At 31.6% G+C, this 18,731-nt stretch overlaps 3 protein-coding genes across 8 annotated transcripts; 2 read left to right on the top strand and 1 right to left on the bottom strand.

Annotated features, from left to right (window-relative positions):
* Positions 1-6,063: 6,063 nt before the first annotated feature.
* On the bottom strand, positions 6,064-8,344 carry LOC107634712 (putative serine/threonine-protein kinase PBL28). Its single transcript, XM_016338140.3, has 7 exons — positions 7,763-8,344; positions 7,501-7,688; positions 7,189-7,387; positions 6,950-7,113; positions 6,756-6,860; positions 6,555-6,677; positions 6,064-6,476 (listed from the first exon to the last, which is right to left on the bottom strand). Exons 1-7 carry the CDS (start codon positions 7,830-7,832, stop codon positions 6,240-6,242), a joined length of 1,086 nt encoding a protein of 361 aa, XP_016193626.1. The 5' UTR covers positions 7,833-8,344; the 3' UTR covers positions 6,064-6,239.
* A 505-nt stretch (positions 8,345-8,849) lies between these two features.
* CCDA (cytochrome c biogenesis protein family) lies at positions 8,850-16,126 on the top strand. Of its 6 annotated transcripts, none has more exons than XM_016334896.3 (15): positions 8,938-9,053; positions 9,214-9,247; positions 9,361-9,614; positions 9,851-9,935; positions 10,637-10,756; positions 11,300-11,334; positions 11,759-11,889; positions 12,015-12,100; positions 12,178-12,209; positions 13,776-13,937; positions 14,603-14,675; positions 14,763-14,863; positions 15,404-15,496; positions 15,610-15,656; positions 15,762-16,126. In XM_016334896.3, exons 4-15 carry the CDS (start codon positions 9,851-9,853, stop codon positions 15,832-15,834), a joined length of 1,038 nt encoding a protein of 345 aa, XP_016190382.1. In that variant the 5' UTR covers positions 8,938-9,053; positions 9,214-9,247; positions 9,361-9,614; the 3' UTR covers positions 15,835-16,126. The 6 variants fall into 6 exon arrangements, with proteins under 6 accessions (XP_016190385.1, XP_020975328.1, XP_016190384.1 ...); XM_016334895.3 differs by having other exon boundaries at positions 8,950-9,053; positions 9,367-9,614; XM_016334899.3 differs by lacking the exon at positions 9,214-9,247 and having other exon boundaries at positions 8,850-9,053; positions 9,367-9,614.
* Positions 16,127-16,694: 568 nt separating this feature from the next.
* LOC107631451 (MLP-like protein 423) lies at positions 16,695-18,301 on the top strand. The gene is made up of 2 exons (XM_016334900.3): positions 16,695-17,101; positions 17,922-18,301. Exons 1-2 carry the CDS (start codon positions 16,912-16,914, stop codon positions 18,197-18,199), a joined length of 468 nt encoding a protein of 155 aa, XP_016190386.1. The 5' UTR covers positions 16,695-16,911; the 3' UTR covers positions 18,200-18,301.
* Positions 18,302-18,731: the final 430 nt, after the last annotated feature.

Below are 18,731 nucleotides of genomic sequence, written 5' to 3'. Positions count from 1 at the left end.
ATCTTTTATGTACACTCAATATATGCTGTGATTGTCTGAATGATAATGAAGTAATGGTGTGTGATAATGGTGATGCTTGGACAAATGAAAAATTTGTGATGCATAAAAAATAGGTAATAACAAAGGAGAGATTGGATGAATTGGGTTCTTTTGCTGAAAAAGATTTTGCCCGTCTGATGAATGAATCATTTCTTTCTTGAGAAGTTCTGTGGTGTGGATTAGAAAAAACATCCATACATATAGATAGTGAGGTGTGTATATCAGGTAATAACGCGTGGCTTCTTTCTTCTGACTTGCATGGAGAACTGCAAGCACAAAAGGCTATCACTGCAGGTTTATGTAGACGTTGTTGTACTTGGCGCAAGTTTAGTTTAAGAAAATTATTATTAATGTGATTGATTATCATGTTTGGAAATTGGGCTGAAACTTTTTGAACTTGCTTAGGGTAAATGGGCTTCTTGTTTTGTACAAAATGAGATTATACAATTTACTTTGAATTTCTTTTATCATTTATGTTTTAATATGAAAACTGTTTGGATTTTACATTCTTAAATGGATTAAGAAAACAAGAACCTGCAGGACATTGATTTGAGCTTTTACAAAGAAATCAAAAAAAAAAAAAAATGATATATGTTAATAATAATAATATAAAATATATATTTATTATTGCTATAGTCAAATTATTAATACATAAAATTTATTATGGTTACAATACAATGATAATAATTATGTTTACAAATAGTAAAAATTTATTATCTAATACTTTTAATTATAAGTATAATATTTAAGAAAAAAATAAATTATTTTAGAATTTTTCATGTTTTTTTAACGGTTTTTTAGTCTCATTTTTAGAATTTTCATATTATTATTATAACAACCGTTAAAAAATTAGAGATAAAAAAACATGAAAAATTTGACTAAAGAACCCTTAAAAAGATTTAGGACAATTATAGGGTACAGATGTATATATACAGATATTCTCTTTAGTTGAATACAAAAGTGACATGTGGATCTATGCTAATAATTGGGGGGACAACTTGATCATCTTTCTGAGCAGTTTGCAGTGTTTGCAGGGCTCGTTTATATAGTTCCATATTGAAGCTAAGCTGGTGGAAAGAAATATCATGGATGGGCTTATCATTGTTGGGCTATTATTTTGTTATTGAAATATTGTGTGATTTCATCACTTAAATCAAAATGCTGTTGGACATCACTTATTTTTGGATCATATTAACTGATGCTATGCATATCACTTTTTTTAAATTTTTTTTTCCATATGTATTTATATTTATGAATGTAAAAATTATATTTTGTATAAATATAAATTCTAATTTATTATGATATTTTATTGAATAAGTACTTATGTAATAACAATTATGTTATATTATAATTTTTATTATAATAATATAAATTTTAAATTTATTGTAGAGTCAAAATATAAAGTGTATATTACATTGTAACATTTAAATTAATATAAAATATTGAAAAAAGATTTATTAGGTTGTTTGAATCAACAAAATAAAATAAACATAACAGCAATACAATTGTTTTAAGAGACTTGTGTAAAAAACTAATATTAATATGCATTTACAGATAAAGAAATTCTAAATGAGTTTAACTCTCTTCAATTCTAGAAAAATTATGCTTCGAGTTAAAAAATTATGGCCTATAAATGAAGCGGACTTAAACAGATCAACCCATTTAATTCGCTCAGTTAATTTAATTTTCTTCACTTAACTTAAAATTTTGAATTATAAAATTTTTAATTTGAAATTTAAATAGATATAATTTACATGAATGATTAAATTTAAGGTTTAATTATTCTGTTGGTCTCTATAGTTTCATAAAATTTTCAATTAAGTCCCTATACTTTTTTTTCTTTTTAATTGAATTTTTGTACCAATTTTTTTTCAATTAGGTCGCTCTTAGTAGTAATTTCCTTAATTGTATAGGGACCCATCTAAAAAAATTGGTACAGAAACTCAAATAAAAGGAAAAAAATGGTGTAGAGACTCAATTGAAAAAAAATTAGTGCAGAGACCCAATTAAAAGGAAAAAAAGTATAGGGACCAAATTGAAAATTTTACAAAATTATAGGGACCAACAGAGTAATTAAACCTAAGTTTAATTGAGTTAATAGTCAAATTAGTCCCTGAAAGACGAGACATTCTTTAAATTTTGTAGAGACTCAATTGAAAAAAAAATTAGTGCAGAGACCCAATTAAAAAGAAAAAAAGTATAGGGACCTAATTGAAAATTTCGCAAAATTATAGGACCAACAGAGTGATTAAACCTAAGTTTAATTGAGTTAATAGTCAAATTAGTCCCTGAAAGGCGAGACATTCTTTAAATTCATCCCTAAAAATTTTTTTCCATCAAATTGATCCTTTAAATATTACAAATTAATCATATTTGCCCTTCAGTAATTTCATTAACAATTTTCGTCAACAATTGATAATAAAAATATTAATTAACAACATACATAATACTTGACATAAATAATTAGATTTTAACTAAATATATTTATCAAAATCTATTAATTTAGTTCATTTTTTCAATTACATAAACTATATTTTCAATATAACTTAATAACTAAATTGATAAATTTTCATAATAAGATAGTAATAATGTTAAGAAACAAATAGTAATAAGATAATAAAGTTATATTTTTGAAAGAACATAAATAAAAGACGAATAAATGACCATTTGTACACATAAAAGATGAAAACGCTGACATATATATCCACACTAGATCGAAACTAAATTTGTCCTCGATGCCTTCTGTGTGACAAAAGTACCTTGTCTTTGAAGGGTTGGAGTGCCACGTAGGGTACTTTTGTTAGGGGTGGCAAAGCGGGCCGGCCCGCCCCATAAACGGGACGGACCGGTCCGCCCTGCCAACTAACATGGGTTCAAAATGCTAGCCCGCCTCTCTTTATGGCGGATTGGCGGGCTAGCCCGCTTGACTTTTTTTTTTTTAAATAAAATTCATTAAAATTAACTAAAAAATAATAATTAAAAAATTAAATACAAATAAAAAATAGTTAAATTATAATATAATTTTTTTATTATTTTTTTTAATTTTAACTTTAATAAAATTGTTTAAAATAATATTTGCCAATAGAATCATCTTTATTTTAAAAAATAAGTCACATAATTTGAGCATATATACGAAATTGTAAAATAAAATAAATAAAGTTAATAACTAAAAGAACAATAAAAACAAAAAATGAAAAAAAAGTGTTTAAAAATTCTATAATTATTAATTTCATAATAGTAATCACTCTATTATTTAATTAAAAAAATAAAAATAAAAAGTCTTCGGCCTCACGGACGCCCGTCCCGCAAAAACCCGCCATTTTGGCGGTGCGGGTTTGGCGGATTTTTTTAATTTGGCGGGCTCCAAATCCTAGCCCGACCCGCCCTTTTTAGCGGGTTTAGCGGATCGGCCCGACGAGCTCGACCCGTTTTGCCACCCATACTTTTATCACACGAAAAACACCTTGCGTGGATACAAGTTTAGTTTCGATCTAGTGTGGATACATATGTTAGTATTTTCATTTTTTATTGATATAAATGGTCATTTATTCAATAAAAGACTAATAAAACTATTTTAAAAAATTAACACAATTAAGTTTCTATGCTATCTCATTAATCTCATACAAATATTAAGATTATGTCTACGAACTTAATATCTTAATGTAGTAGATCTAAAAATATAGATCATTGCAAAGTTATATATAAACTTTATATTAATTTTTCTATTCTTGTGTTTCAATCTTTAAAATTTTTTACAATTTAAATTAAATGTGATATAAATTTTGCTATTTTAAAATGAACTTTTTAAATCATTTCGATTTCTCGAAATAAAAATAAATGGTTCTAAATCACATAAATATGAAAAGAATTAGAAAGTATTAAAAAAATAAATTGACATGAAGGCAGCATAAATTTCCATTTGAGGCTCCATTATTACTGCTGATTGCTAAACATGGGCTGCTTTTTCTTTTTTTTTTCTATTAACAAAATCAAAACATTTGAGGTCCAATTCATTATTTAGAACATCCAATCCAATACTGCCACAACCCAATCCAGAAATCCACCAACTAACACTAGCAATGGATAGGCTTGACTCAGCCACAGCCACCATCACCCAGACAAGCCCTGACACCAATTTCTATCTGTCGATCTAATAGTGAACCAAAAAGAATATCTGTATATCTTTACCAACTTGCATCTGTACCGTAGAGCGACCCAAAGATTTATTAACAAACTTATTAAAAAGGACCAAATGTTTTCATTAATATTTATAAGAAGGAGGACTAAATTTTTTTATAAAAAAATAAATATATTTTTAATTATTTTTTCACTTATTTTTCATAATTTTTATATTAATAATTTTCATTAACTATTTATTTTTGTGTTAATTTATTTTCATAATCTTTACATTTTTATTTTAACTTATTTCCATGACTTTTTATTTTTATTTGTTTTCATAATCTTCATTTTTTTATTTTTATTTGTATTCTTATTTACTTATTCACGTTAATTAAAATTACTAAAATTAAAAAAAAGTATTTATATAACGATAACAAAATTAAATAATAAAATAATTAAAAATATAATTATCTCTATAAAAAAATTTAATTTTTTTCTTAAATATTATACTTATAATTAAAAGTATTAGATAATAAATTTTTACTATTTGTAAACATAATTATTATCATCGTATTGTAAACATAATAAATTTTATGTATTAATAATTTGACTATAGCAATAATAAATATATATTTTATATTATTATTAACATACATCATTCTCTTTTTTTTTTTTTGGTTTCTTTGTAAAAGCTCAAAACAATGTCCTGCACGTTCTTGTTTTCTTAATTCATTTAAGAATGTAAAATTCAAACAGTTTTCATATTAGAACATAAAAGTTTCAACCCAATTTTCAAACATTATAATCAGTCACACCAACGTCTACATCAACCTATCAATCTGCAATGGCAGTCTTTTGTATTTACAGTTCTCCATGCAAGTTAAAAGAAGGACAACGTCTACATCAACCTATCAATCTACAATGGCAGCCTTTTGTGTTTACAGTTCTCCATGCAAGTTAAAAAAAGCAAGCCACGCATTATTGCCTAATGTACACACCTCACTATCTACATGTATGGATATTTTCCTAATCCACACCACAGAACTTTCCTTCTTTTTATAGGTAAAATTTACATCAATGATGCATGTGATAGCATAAATTTTCAGAACAGATTGGCCAAATTTCAAACACACTTGTCTGATGCTTTGAATTAGGTGTTGAAACTTCCATCGATGACCAGCACCACCAGCACATGGTAAGACTTAGGAGAGAGGAACGGCAGCTCCATGATGCATTCATATAGAAATCTCTTTGCCCAACCATAATAATAACATTGTCAACAGTCAACAGGATGAATTTGTTAGATGAATTCATGAAAAATCAGACCGGTAAAACATGGACGTTGAAAAGAAGAATGCATACATTCAACATGAGCCGGGGTTATGACACGTGGATTGCTGAAACCTGAATTTAGGATATTAACTTAGGATTAGGATAATAATAATAATAATAATCTTGAACTGTGTCTACTTCTGAACTCACCCAAAAACATCGCCCGCCGCAACTGCTGAGCTCATCTCAATTAATATTTTTCTTTTACATTCAATTTAAATCCAGTCCACTTCAATCCTACTACGTCGTCTTACATTGTCAACGAGGAAACACCACCATCCGAACCGAAGGATTTTTACCATGATCATAGATCCGAAAAAATATACATGTTTTTTCATTATAATAAAGTTTATATTAACCAACTTGCATTGTTTTAGTAATTAATTTACTAATAGTTTGTTTAAGCAGGCGTTCATAATTCGAATTATGCATATAGCAACTTATTAGCGGGTGAAAATTTCTTAAATTGAAATCCAATCCGTGATGAATTAGTCTTTAACCGTGGGAATGAAAAATAATAATAAAGTTCATATTGTGATCAATTTTCCGCATTTGAATTAATAATGCGGGTGTGAATGGAATGAAATCTGTTGAACCAAAAAGGCAATACAATTCCAAAACAGTTGAGAAAACTAAGGATCGGATTTCTCGACGAAGAATAATCCTCATTGATCTCATATACAAGAATCCAAAATACTAGTTATCATATATAATAAGTATTCTTATTAATCCTAAAGTCTAATATTTGACTACATCATTCTCAAGCTATGCATGACCATTCCCAAGCCTTTTGAATTTGTAAAGATGATGATTTGAAGTTCTTTAACACACTCTATCATGGAAGGCCTCTCATTACTGTCACTACGAACACATCTTGATGCTAAATTGGCAAACATGAATATAGACTCCAAAGTGTAAGAGTTTCGAGCCATCTCTGCATCTATCACCTTTCGAAGCTTCTTCCGGTCATTTAGTAGGTGTCTCACCTGCACAAAATAGAGAAAGTAAATTCCAGCAACATTTTCAACATGTCACTTCATGTATAAGCTTCATACAATACAAACCTGGACCACAAGGTTCTGATCATTTGGACCTTGGTTTAGATCTACGGCTCTCCGTCCAGTCAGAAGCTCCAGAAGAACAACGCCAAAAGAATAAACATCACTTTGTAGAGTGAGTTTTCCGGTCTGTTAGTTGTAACAACAAATTAGTTAAACAATCTTGGAAAACTGGATTCAAAAAAGAGATATGTTTTAAACTTATACCGATGTATACTCAGGATCAAAATAGCCAAAAGTACCAAACACTCTAGCAGTTACATGTGTCTCTTGTCCTTCTGGCATTAGTTTAGCTAGCCCGAAATCAGATATCTTTTTAGAAAGGAAAAAAAAAATGTAAAAGTGAGTTTTAACTAATTACACAAATTTTCCCAAGAAAAGACATGACATATAGAATGTACCTTTGCTTCAAAATTGGAGGTTAGAAGAACATTGGTGGATTTGAAATCTCTGTGAACAATAGGGATCCCAACACAAGAGCTTGAATGCAGATAAGCAAGTCCTTTTGCAGCTCCTAATGCCACTTTCAGCCTTAGAGGCCAATCCATTTTTCTTTCCCCAATTCCTAAAATATTAATTAGGCACTGGTTAACAAACAATATTGAGTGTGATTCTTAGTTACATGGGAGACTAATCATACCATTCAGATGATGTTGCAGGTTCCCATTTTGCATATACTCATATACTAAGAATCTGTGCTTTCCATCAGCACAGTAGCCAATCAAGGAAACAAGATTTGGGTGGTCTAGTCTGCTCAATATGTCCACTTCCACCCGGAATTCGCGCTCTCCTTCGGCTTCTCTAATAGCTGGCAGCTCCATCTTTTTTATTGCTACAACCTTCAGAGGTGTACATGTTATCATGCTTTGTTAATTTAGATCTATATCACAAAGTTTTCGAGTCATTCAATAATATCTGTATAGTTTTTGATATAACAAATTGGATTTGTTACCTCTCCTGAACGCAGAGTTCCTCTGTATACCTTTCCAAATCCACCTTTTCCAAGAAGATTATCATCACTGAATGAACATGTTGCCTCTTCCATCTCCTTGAGTGTGAAAACAGACGATCCATGCCTCTTTTTTGGAGCTTGTGGCGCTTGATCTTCCAGTTGCCAAAACTCTGCAGGCCTATAAATCCCTGAATGAAAGAGCAAACGTATATGAACATTCCAACATGAAAGAAACAAATAAGAAGAAGAGGAGAATACATACAAGGGTCTGTATGATCTTGAGACTTGCTTCGACGGCGCTTGTTCCAGGCCGAGACCAAACCAAATGGCATGATGATTAGTATAATGGGTAGTTCTTAGACAGTTCTTACTTTGTTGTTATATGACTTAAAAGTAATCAAAATGGAATGTGATGAAGAACGCTTCAATTTGATTTAAATGATCATAATTCCCTTGAACATTATTGGTAGCTAGTATATGTAGACTAGTACAAGTAAAAATCACATTGCAATAATGCAATAGTAGTTGGTATGTACATTATTAAGAGAGAATAATACTACTACTCAACACAAGGAGAGAACCTGGTTTTTATTGTTCTTGGTAATGAATGGAAAAAGAGAGAGACATGTACTTTAAGCAAAAGAGAAAGCTGATGAGGAAAAGAGAAGTAGGGACTTGTTGCTTCCCTTTGACAAGGAAATGGAAACTGCACTCCTCATTCTCCATTTTGGTTTCTTCAAAAAATTGTTTTTATTAGATTCATTGTATTTAACATTTTAAGTCTCTGTGAAAATCCAGTTCAATCGAGTATAATATAAAGTTTACATTATTTTCTACAAATTACAAAGTCATCCAAGAAATTTCCATCTTATATACTCATTGTAGGTTAGAAGGGCATTTTCCTTGGTTGTCAATGGTCTCCATCGCAAATGTAGTTTTTACCTTGTTCCTTAATATTTCTCCTGTATGGTGTAACCGTCATTGTTACCATTAAAGTTTGTCAAAATCACCAATTGACTATGATTATGATTTTCTTAAGTAACAATAGTAATCCATGACCATCAATCTTGGGACCCAACAACTAATGATCTTTTTTCAGTAATCACCATTATGCTTAGGGCCTTAAAAATGTTTCTATAACTTGTATTACAAGAGGTGTGTTACTATAAAATTTTTAAGAATAAAAGAATTCAGGAGTGAATTTTATGTGAAGTTGATAATTAAAAATTATTAAATAATTTGATTAAATTTTTATACTCAATTATCAACTCTGAATTTTAGCCTTGCAAGAATTCAAGCATTCAATAACGTTTGTATTACAAGAGTGACGTCTTCTAAAAAACCGGAGCAAACAAGACGGGCGAACCGAAAAATAGCTAATGTCCACGAAACGGTGAACCGGAATCGGACGGTTTACTCGGACTACTCAACCACCAAGCTCCTCACTGAACTCCATCTCTTATCCTTCTTCTCTTCTGCTGATCTTCGTTCCCTCCTCCTGCAGACTGTCGCCGGGACACGTCCCTCAGTCAGCCGGTGCCGTCCTTTCACTGGTTCGTGTTCGTCATTTCTTCTCTTCCTTGCTTCTGTTTTATTATTTTCTTTTCTGCCTTGTAATGTCGCTGCTGTTGCTTACTTGCTTCTGCAATGACCTAATTTTCGTACCTTTCTTTGGTCGATTTTTTCCGCCTTGTACTTTTCCTGTTGCTGCAGATTAAATTTGCCGCCCGCTAGTTTTTCTTTTTTGGTAATTTTTGTTTCTTTTGTTTCCGTTAATCTTTTTTCTTTTTTCTGGAAGTGTTCATTTACACCGTATTTTTATTGAAGAATAATAAAATAAAATAAAATGGAACCTTGAAGGAGTAGGTTGCAGAGGCAGAGGTAGAGGGAGAAGGACTGAAATTGGAGTCGGTGGTGAGGAAGAGGAACAGAGTGCGGCGGCGAAAGTGCGGTCCTGTAGCTGTGCCGCTTGAAGCAGTGGCGAAGAGAAGTTCAATTGGACGGAAGCCATTGCTTTATTTTTATTTCCTTAAATAAAAAATAAAATTGTCACATCAAATCAACGTCAAGAATTAATTTCAATAAAGCAATCCAATTTCAGCAACGAAACATAGGTAAAAGCCACAACTCGGATTGGATATTTTATTATTTTCAATTCTCTACACTTCCGTTCCGTGTTCCGTGTTCCAAGAGAAGAACTTGCTTGTGTTCCGTTTTTGAGCTACGAGCTTCAAATTCACTTGAATACGGCCAAGTGCCAAGTAAAAGTTTACTATATTGTAACTAATAATTATTCATTTCTTTCTTCTTCTTTTTTACCCCCTCAAATTTTCTCTAATTGAATCTCCAGATGAGTTTGAGTGCGAGCTATTGTGCAAGTTACGGTCTTCGTCTTCGACCTTGCGGAGTTGCAAACTGCAATCTTGAACGACATGGTTTGTCTCCTAAGTCTGAGTTCCATTGTTCCATTACGGGTCCAAGTTCATCATAAATGAAAGACTTTTGATTTTAATTTTTTTAGATAGTAGTATTTGCTTATTATTATTACTGGTTCAAAAAAACGTGTTAAGAAGCCTCAGATTTTTTTTTTCTTTTCATGGCTTTGTTAGCTTTGTATAGTTGCAATCTTTGTGCAGGAAAAATGAGTTATTTTATTTTATTTTTTATTTAAGTTGGAGCAATGTCACTGTCAAATTCTCAAAGGTGAATCTTATCATGAAGAGTGTAAAAGTGACATCCTGTTATGCATTTATTAAAAAATTGCATTTAACAAATTACATTCTGCAGACCACTACTTTTGTCATGCCTACCTGACATTGCTTGGTTGGATATCAGCACACAATTTTTCTAGGGTTTAGTTAACATGTTTCTTAGGGCACTATGTTAAGATTATTAACTGAGAAAATTTATAGAAAATATGTAAAGTTTAAGTTTTCAATATATTTGTTATGTATTTATTAAAAAAAATCTCAAATAGTAATCTTAACATGTTTTCCTATTAAATACTAATAGTGTGAAGCAATTAAACTCTTGTATTAAATAGTGCTGCTATTTTGGTCATCTGTTTTCCAGCACACTTTAAGAGCATACCATGAATCACTAATAGTATGATCTCTTTTTATTTTGTGTCTAAAAGGCAGGAATATTGTTCCTATCAACACATCGAAGGAACTTCCAAAATATGACAACTGTCTTCAATCAAAGTTGAAGATTGGTACTAGCAATAGTGTGAAGACATTAATGGGTGCTATGGCAGGTACTATCTTTCAACCTTTGCTGGATTCAATCGCTACATCATGTATTATTTTATATATATCCTTGCCACATTTCTAACAAGCTAAGACGTTATTATATGAACAAAATGAAAAATGCTTATGTAAATCTTGTTTTTATGGATGATTCTCCTAATAATCCAGTAAAAGTTAAACAATCACAGGTCTTGTGCACAGTTGTAAATTCATTTTAGTTGTTTTGGCAATGGTGAAACTTGTAAGCGACAAGATTTTTTGCACCTTATATTTGCCACTTGGGTTGGATAACATATATGTAATTTTCCTCCAGGCTAAATCCAACATTGAGATGTGAAATAAAGAATGCAGTTCTGCTGTTTTTTTTTTTTTTTTTTTTTTTTTTTTGCAAATTGTAGATCTCATGTTGTCACTGCATAATAGGCATTCTCTCTGTCAAATCCTTACTCTTTTTTTCCCCGTTTGAAAACTGATTTGTGCTACTCCTATGACATGGATGATGAATTTGGTTGATTGTATTAGTGAGTGTTTCTTGTTTTCTTCTTTTTCAGTGACACACTTGATTGCTCCAGTTGCTGCAAAAGCTGTAAGTAGGATAAATATATTGGTCAGAGGTTTTATGTTCTTTGCATCAATCACTACTAGAGCTATTAGGTCTTTACAGTCTCCCTTTTGATATGTGTTCATGTGTGTGCTTGAGCACACGTGTGCATCATGCATATGTTCAAGTAAACCTTGTTTATTGCATAACTGAGCGAGAGATTGAAGAGAGCAGTCAGTTGTTCTTTTTGCTTTGTTTTCTTTTATGCATGAGATTTTAGACTCTAAGTTGCTTGCTTTTGTAAGCCAATGACAAATAGGAAAGCTTATTTATTGCAGTTGTTCCTTGAATATCCCATTGCTAGATAATTTCTACAGATTAGTCATTATGTTGTAAATTATGATATTGTGTATATTATGCATTGAGTCCATAGTTAGGGTATATAACTCAAGACTAAATTATTTTACAGGAAGTAGCTGCTTCTGTTTATTCTTTGGCTGATGCAAACCTAAGTGACTGGTTTGGAGGTTTATTGTATTCAGCTGGGCAACAGGCCAATGAAGCTGTTCAGAGTCAATTATCTTCTCCCAGTTTCACTAGGTGTACTGCAAATCCCTTTTATGTATTCTTTTGGCCTTTCTTTTACTTTATTTCCTTGTTATTTTCTAATACTGGATGCTCATGTTTATGGTTTTCATATGATAATTATTTCTATCTTTCTACAGTTTGGCAGTAATTTTTGGGGCAGGGCTTGTGACCAGTCTTTCTCCTTGTACACTCAGTGTCTTACCGTTGACCCTTGGTTACATTGGTATGCTTGCTACTGTGTGCATTCTCAAGTATTTCTTACCTTTCAGATGCCTAAAATTGTGAATGGGAATCTGGCAGGGGCATTTGGCTCTGGAAAAAGTAGAGCAGAGGTAATAATCTAACACACACTGTATGACGTTTCACGTTCGAAGGGGGGTGTGGATAAAAATTATTCTTTTGTTCCTGTCATCTCATTTGGTATAGAAACCTTCAAGTCTCTACTTATAGTACAGTACACTTGTAGCCCCATTTTCCTTAATAAAAATTAAATTTCTTAAATGAAGTTAAGGTGGCATGTGTTTTCATTCAATCCCAATGGACTCTTGTATTGGAGAGGCATGTTAGATGTAATAATATTCAATCCCAATGAAACTTTTAGGAGATGGTTTATCATTTATGATATTGAAGTATAGCTTGTATTAACTCAAATAACCATCAAGGCTGTGGAATAAAACGTTTAAAATTATTGTATAGTCACCCTAGGATAACATAAAACCACTTATGACCCTTGTATCCTCTTTAAGAAATTCTCTGTTGTGACTTCATTATCCTCTTATAATAGTTGTTAACGACTTGTGGATTGTCTGGCATGATATATTGAAAGTTTAGAACTTCAAAAGTAATTAAGCAAGTCCATTGCCATGAAGGACTTGATACTAGCAAAAACAAATCCTTGGTGTTGGCGTGATAATTTCCCGTGACAGAAAGGGCCTTGGATTTCGATTGTCCCTGATTTTGGTTGTCTATTGATTCGTAATTTGGAAGATTTCTCGAATTGGTCATGTGGTTTTTATTCCATCACATGGAGGGCTCTTCCATGCTAAAGCATTACTAAGTGTTAATTTGGTTTTGTTCAATTTAAATTGTCTTTGGTTGCTTATTTATATAATTTCTTGGAAATTTTGGCAACTTTATTTAATTTGACAAGAGTTAGGAAAAGAATACTATTCCTCCAAGTACTCTCTTTTCCCACGAAAACATCAATAGGGAATATTGATAAGCTGAACCTTGGTTTGTAGTTTTTTGGGCTAGAGAGAAATGATGTCTTATGTTTCTGCATTTTAACATTCACATGGTCCTTGCAATTTTGTAGCAGCACTGAATTCAAATCCTTGGATCTCTTGTTGAGGCATTCTATTCTGATATTTTTTTCCATAAACTGCATATTTTGGCATTTCATGTATGAAAACTCTCAACGTGGCATCATTTCCTCCTGGCTCTAGTAGTCTTTGACAACCATTATTGGAGTAAGATAGAAGAATGAAACAGTAATGGAAGGGAAAGAGCTGGAGTGATATCAGTGAGATATCACCAAATTTCCCAGTATGTTTGTATTATTTACTGAAAGAACAGCATAACAAAGTATCAGGTGTTTGAGGTACCTAATTCTCTCGTAGTCCTAGTCTAATCCAACCTTTCTTAATGACCTCTCACTACTTCCCCATAACAAAATGCACACTCTCACTCACTTGCCACTTGTCAGCTAGGAAAATTAGTTACAAAACCCACCCTAGCCAATAGTTTATTGAATTAAAATTAAGTCCCTAATTTCTAGTTGGCTGGGTACCTAACATGGTCTTATTTCTTTCTTGTTTCTACATGTTTTTGGATCAATTTGGCTAAGGTGTTCATACATGCATATATGCTGAATAATAATGATGCTTTCTCCCTGCTAGGTTATTGGGGATTCAATTGCATTCTCCTTGGGTCTTGCAACAACGTTAGCCCTTTTGGGAGTCGCTGCATCATTTGCTGGAAAGGCTTATGGACAGATAGGCCAAGGATTACCACTGGCTGCTTCTGGTTTGGCTGTAATTATGGGTCTGAACCTTCTTGAGGTACTGAAACAATTTTTTTCCCCTTTAAAATTAAAAAATTTGTGCCCCTTGCCTTTTTTCTCATTTATTTCAATTTTGCCTCGAAACTGTAATGATCTTAGTATCTTACTCTTACTTGGTAAGGTTATTCACTGAATATTAAAACCAGTTATTTATTATGTTTATTGTCCTGATAAAACCTTCAACTCTTCTGAAGAATTCTATTAGATTAGGCATTCTCAAGTGGAGAATTTCGGCTAAGCTTCTCTAAGCTCCATAAATGATACTTTGGACATATAGCTAGCCAATTTAGGATTCAACACATCCCCCTGCCTCCATTTTCTTTTTCTTATTTTCTCTGTGAATCAGCTTTAGTACTATATAGGGAAGGATGGCCCAAACTGTTGTAAACCATATATTAGGCTTAGCACTAACCTGGCCTTTTACAAGCCTCAAGTCCTCAACTTTTTTATGGTAACCAACACCTAAGCACGAATTTGACCATTTACTATTAGTAAATTTGTTACATTCAAATTGTATATTTAATTCAATTTAGTTTTTTACGGAATGAGTTTGATGTCTACTAACTTCTTGGACTCCCATTTTAAAACCAGTCAACCATAAAAATTTTTGACAGGATCTTTTATTTTATTTAATTTTTCGATTAATCTTGAGCAATTTTGCAGATCATTGAATTGCAGCTCCCCTCGTTCTTCGACAGTTTTGATCCACGTGCAGCAGCTGCCAATTTCCCATCAAGTATGTTGGTTATCTTACACACACTGGTTTCTCCACTATAAATACGAATTCAGAGCAATGTTGCATAATGAGAAATTCTGCTATCAGGTGTGCAAGCATATCTGGCTGGGCTTACATTTGCTTTAGCTGCCTCGCCTTGCAGCACACCTGTACTGGCTACCCTTCTAGGTTATGTTGCTGCATCCAAGGTATTTTTCATTCTCTTTTACATGTTCACTATTGACTATAGCATTCAGAAACCATTATTACTTGCTCATTAGTTTATAGTTAATAAGTTGAAAAGCTTCTTGAGAGGCATTTTTATGTATCTTTTAACAGATGTTAATGTTATTTTGGTCTAAAGATTCATGGAAATGTAAGATCCTCCATATCTTGAGTTGAATTCTAAATGTACAGTAATCTGGAATTTTCACTATATTTTATAGAGTTTATATCCAAATAACTTGGTAATAAATACTAGATTTTTAACACAGACAGAGACAGATATAAAAGGCACGATCTCTTTCCAAAAGAGCTCAACAGGATTCGTCTCACCGACTTTCTTAGTAAAATTTGCTTAGGACTGAACGTGCTTCTCTCAAGCTAACCCTGATTGAGTTGTTTCATCCTCTGGATGATCATTAAATTGATGCTTAATTAATTTACATTGGATTTGATTGTTTATTTTCTTACGTCTAATTTTTAATATCTGGTCATTCTGAATAAAGTAAATATTGATATCTTGATAGGATCCAGTGATTGGAGGCAGCTTCCTTTTGACATACACAACTGGTTATGTTGCTCCCTTACTCTTAGCTGCTTCTTTTGCTGGAGCATTACAGGTTCTTGCTATTTTTTTCAATTCTCCTTCTTTCTCCACCCCCACACCCCGTCTTTTTTTTTAAGAGAACAACCTTAATACTCGGGATAATCTAACTCGAGTCTGTATTAACAGAGCTTGCTTTCATTTCGCAAGTTCTCAGCATGGATCAATCCCATAAGGTAATTCCTGAACGTCTACTTAGAACAACAATGGTACTCTCATTTGTTGCGAGTTTCAAAACTTTCTGCGTTTGTGATGCATGTTACAATTTGCTTGTCTCACAGTGGAGCAATGCTGCTAGGAGGTGGTGTGTATACTTTCTTAGATAGGCTCTTCCCTGCAACAATGGTGATGTAGAAAATTTCCATGCTCTCAACACATGGCTTACTCGAAACACGTCGTATATATCATACAATGATGCAAAATTCAAAAGAAATTGAAATTCAAGTGCAAGTGCAAGATTTACTGTATTCTACAGTTCCTTTTTTTTTTTTGGGAAAAAGCCCAAAGCTTAATGAAAGTTGACCAAAACTTGTCATAGATAGTGTTGTTAATTGAGTTAATCGGTATATTGTACTTAGCGGATCCAAATCTATTATGTATTATTTAGATCACTATAATCTTTTATTTAAAAGAACTACTTTAAGTCTGTTGCAGTGTTGCTTGCATAGTTGGTTTTTGATTAGCATGGCTTCCCTTAAACGGATCACCTCTATTGTCTTATTTGGAAATGGAAGGGGTGTGGTAAGCAGTTCATGAAAGAGACAACTTAAATAAAAAAATCAGGGTCAAATCAAACTAGGCATAGATGACATTTTTTGTTAGTACAGTTGAACGAAAATTGTTAAACTTAATTGTTCAAATTTAAAATTATTATTATTATTGAATATTAAAATTATCTATGAAAGATTATGTCATTGTGTAACAAAATTTCCTAGTATGTAAAAAAAAAATTGGTTCGTTTAAAAAGAGTTATCTAGAAGATAGATAACTTGGTCAAAAATACCATGTACAGTTGTACACTTAACACCAAATCAATTATTATATATTAATGTAGTGTTTAATTTATTTTTAATGTATATTTTGTATTTTAATATGTATTTTATATTGTAGCTGAATTTTTTTGTATATATAATATAATTGAAATTTTGTTCAGGGAGTTTTAAATTGACTTTTGCTCTTCTATAAAGTAAATAATTCCATAAATAACACAATTTCGTCTATAATTAATTAACCTTGCAAGTTGCAGCCCATTTAGATCCATATGTTCCATCATATGTAGTATGGTTGGTGAAGCAATCACTTCATTAATTTTGCCTGGAATCTTATCTTCTCTGTCTCTTCATATATCTGCAATTTTTTATAGCACTCTCATAAGTCACAGAACAGTTCTCTCTCTCTCTCTCTCTCTCTGAACCAATAAGCATATAAGGAATGACTGGTGTTATTGGAAAGCTTGAGGCAGAAATTGAGGTGAAGTCGAATGCAGACAAGTTCTGGAATGCTATCAGGGATTTTGCAACCATATTTCCTAAGGCCTCACCATCTGTTTACAAAAGTATTCAGATTATTCAGGGTGATGGCAAGGCTCCTGGCTCTGTCTTCAAAACAACTTTAGGTGAAGGTATGTATATCTTTTCTTTTTTTTTTTAAAAAATAAATAAATAAATGATACATTTATAATATAAATAAGAGCAGTGTTAACAGTCAGAAAATTTTATTATTTGTAACTATCAATTAGTTATTATTAATATTTTTAGTGATTTGAGATTATATTCAATGATGTAAAATTACTTTTTTTTTTTTATAGTTAAGTGTTGTTCAAATTTTAATGAAAATACTGTCCTACTTTTTTTATAAATAATTTTGCACTGTTTATTTTTATTAATATAATTATATACACTTGCTCCCCCCAAAAAAAGCTTTCTACTACTTCAAACCCACTCACTCACTCACTACAAAGTATTCAAGTATATGTCTATCTCCTAATTTCGCTAGGTAATCAATAAAGATTCTACCAATTTTTGTTTATGGCTGTATTTAATACGTAATTAACAAAGATTCTATCCATTTTTGCTTATGACTGTATTTAATAAAAGTATTTTTGTGGATGTGTCAAATGAAGGTATCTTTTTTATGGTTATGTTTAATGAAAGTGTTTTTATAGATGTGTCTCCTAGATATATCTCTTTATATGTATGTTTTCTAGAGGAAGTGTTTTTGAAATTAATTATTGTTGTCAATAAATTGACAGATAATATATTGGTACCCTATACTTTTCCTATTTGACCCAATTGATTTTTTACTCTACCAATATCTGGTTTTTAACCTATGTTGGGCCACGTTCCTTCTGTCTTGCATTTGAACCAAAATAAACAATAAAATGAGCATCAATAATTTCAGTGTAAGAGATGATTTTGTTTGATTAAGTTGTTTTTCCCCAGGCTATGAACTTGTGAAGACAGTCACAGAAAGAATTGAAGATGTTGATGATGCAAAGAGGATAATAATTTATAGTGTGGTTGATGGTGAACTCCTTAAGTACTTGAAGAGTTACAAGGGATATATTAGTGTAACTCCAAAGGGGAATGATAATGGAAGCATTGTGAAATGGTCGTGTGAGTATGAAAAGGCTAGTCAAGAGGCTCCTGAACCTATTTTTATCAAAGAATTTGCAACCAACGTCTTCCCGAAGGTTGATCACTATCTTCTAAGTGCATAAATTTATAATGGGTTATAATATATATGCAACAATAATGTGATGTGTTCGTGTAAGAATAATGTTGCATTGACGTATATGCGTGTAAAATACTGCGTTGATCAACATCTCATTCATATTTTTTTTTTCCAAAGATAATAAGTTATATTTCCTTAATTATTAAAAAATAAAATATAAAGATGTTCAAAAGCAGGATATCATAATAGGAGGTGGAGAATTTTTAGAATAATACACTGAACGTATTCATTTAACGGTACATAGTAAAAAAATGAAGAAGAATCTTAAAAAAAAAAGAATAATAAGTTAATTGTTGTGATTAGGATGGATAAGGATGATGGATGCCCATTTATGAGTGGCACATTTTTCCTATGTTAAAAGAAATAAATTCTTAGGATAAAGTAAACTCAATAAAATTTGAAATGAAGTTTGAAAAGTAAACTTTGTGTGTCTATAAATACATGTACTGAGAGAAAGAAGTTACACACAAAAGCAATAAAAACATAATTCTCTCTCTCTTTCTCTCTTTATATTTTTT

The sequence above is a fragment of the Arachis ipaensis genome, chromosome B3 (assembly GCF_059453495.1).
Source record: "Arachis ipaensis isolate K30076 ecotype BB chromosome B3, ASM5945349v1, whole genome shotgun sequence".
Classification (NCBI taxonomy): Eukaryota; Viridiplantae; Streptophyta; class Magnoliopsida; order Fabales; family Fabaceae; genus Arachis; species Arachis ipaensis.
Note: the sequence above shows the minus strand (reverse complement) of the source record. Positions and strands in the feature narration are given on the sequence as shown.

Excerpts from the sequence above, each read along its gene's own strand:
- CCDA (XM_016334899.3), top strand. The coding sequence starts at position 9,851 with ATGAGTTTGAGTGCGAGCTATTGTGCAAGTTACGGTCTTCGTCTTCGA. Across the intron at positions 11,335-11,758 it reads CTCCAGTTGCTGCAAAAGCT|GAAGTAGCTGCTTCTGTTTA; the intron begins GTAAGTAGGATA and ends ATTATTTTACAG. Across the intron at positions 12,210-13,775 it reads CTGGAAAAAGTAGAGCAGAG|GTTATTGGGGATTCAATTGC; the intron begins GTAATAATCTAA and ends TCTCCCTGCTAG.
- LOC107634712 (XM_016338140.3), bottom strand. The coding sequence starts at position 7,832 with ATGCCATTTGGTTTGGTCTCGGCCTGGAACAAGCGCCGTCGAAGCAAG. Across the intron at positions 7,388-7,500 it reads GAACTCTGCGTTCAGGAGAG|GTTGTAGCAATAAAAAAGAT; the intron begins GTAACAAATCCA and ends ACACCTCTGAAG. Across the intron at positions 7,114-7,188 it reads CCTGCAACATCATCTGAATG|GAATTGGGGAAAGAAAAATG; the intron begins GTATGATTAGTC and ends TTAATATTTTAG.
- LOC107631451 (XM_016334900.3), top strand. The coding sequence starts at position 16,912 with ATGACTGGTGTTATTGGAAAGCTTGAGGCAGAAATTGAGGTGAAGTCG. Across the intron at positions 17,102-17,921 it reads CAAAACAACTTTAGGTGAAG|GCTATGAACTTGTGAAGACA; the intron begins GTATGTATATCT and ends GTTTTTCCCCAG.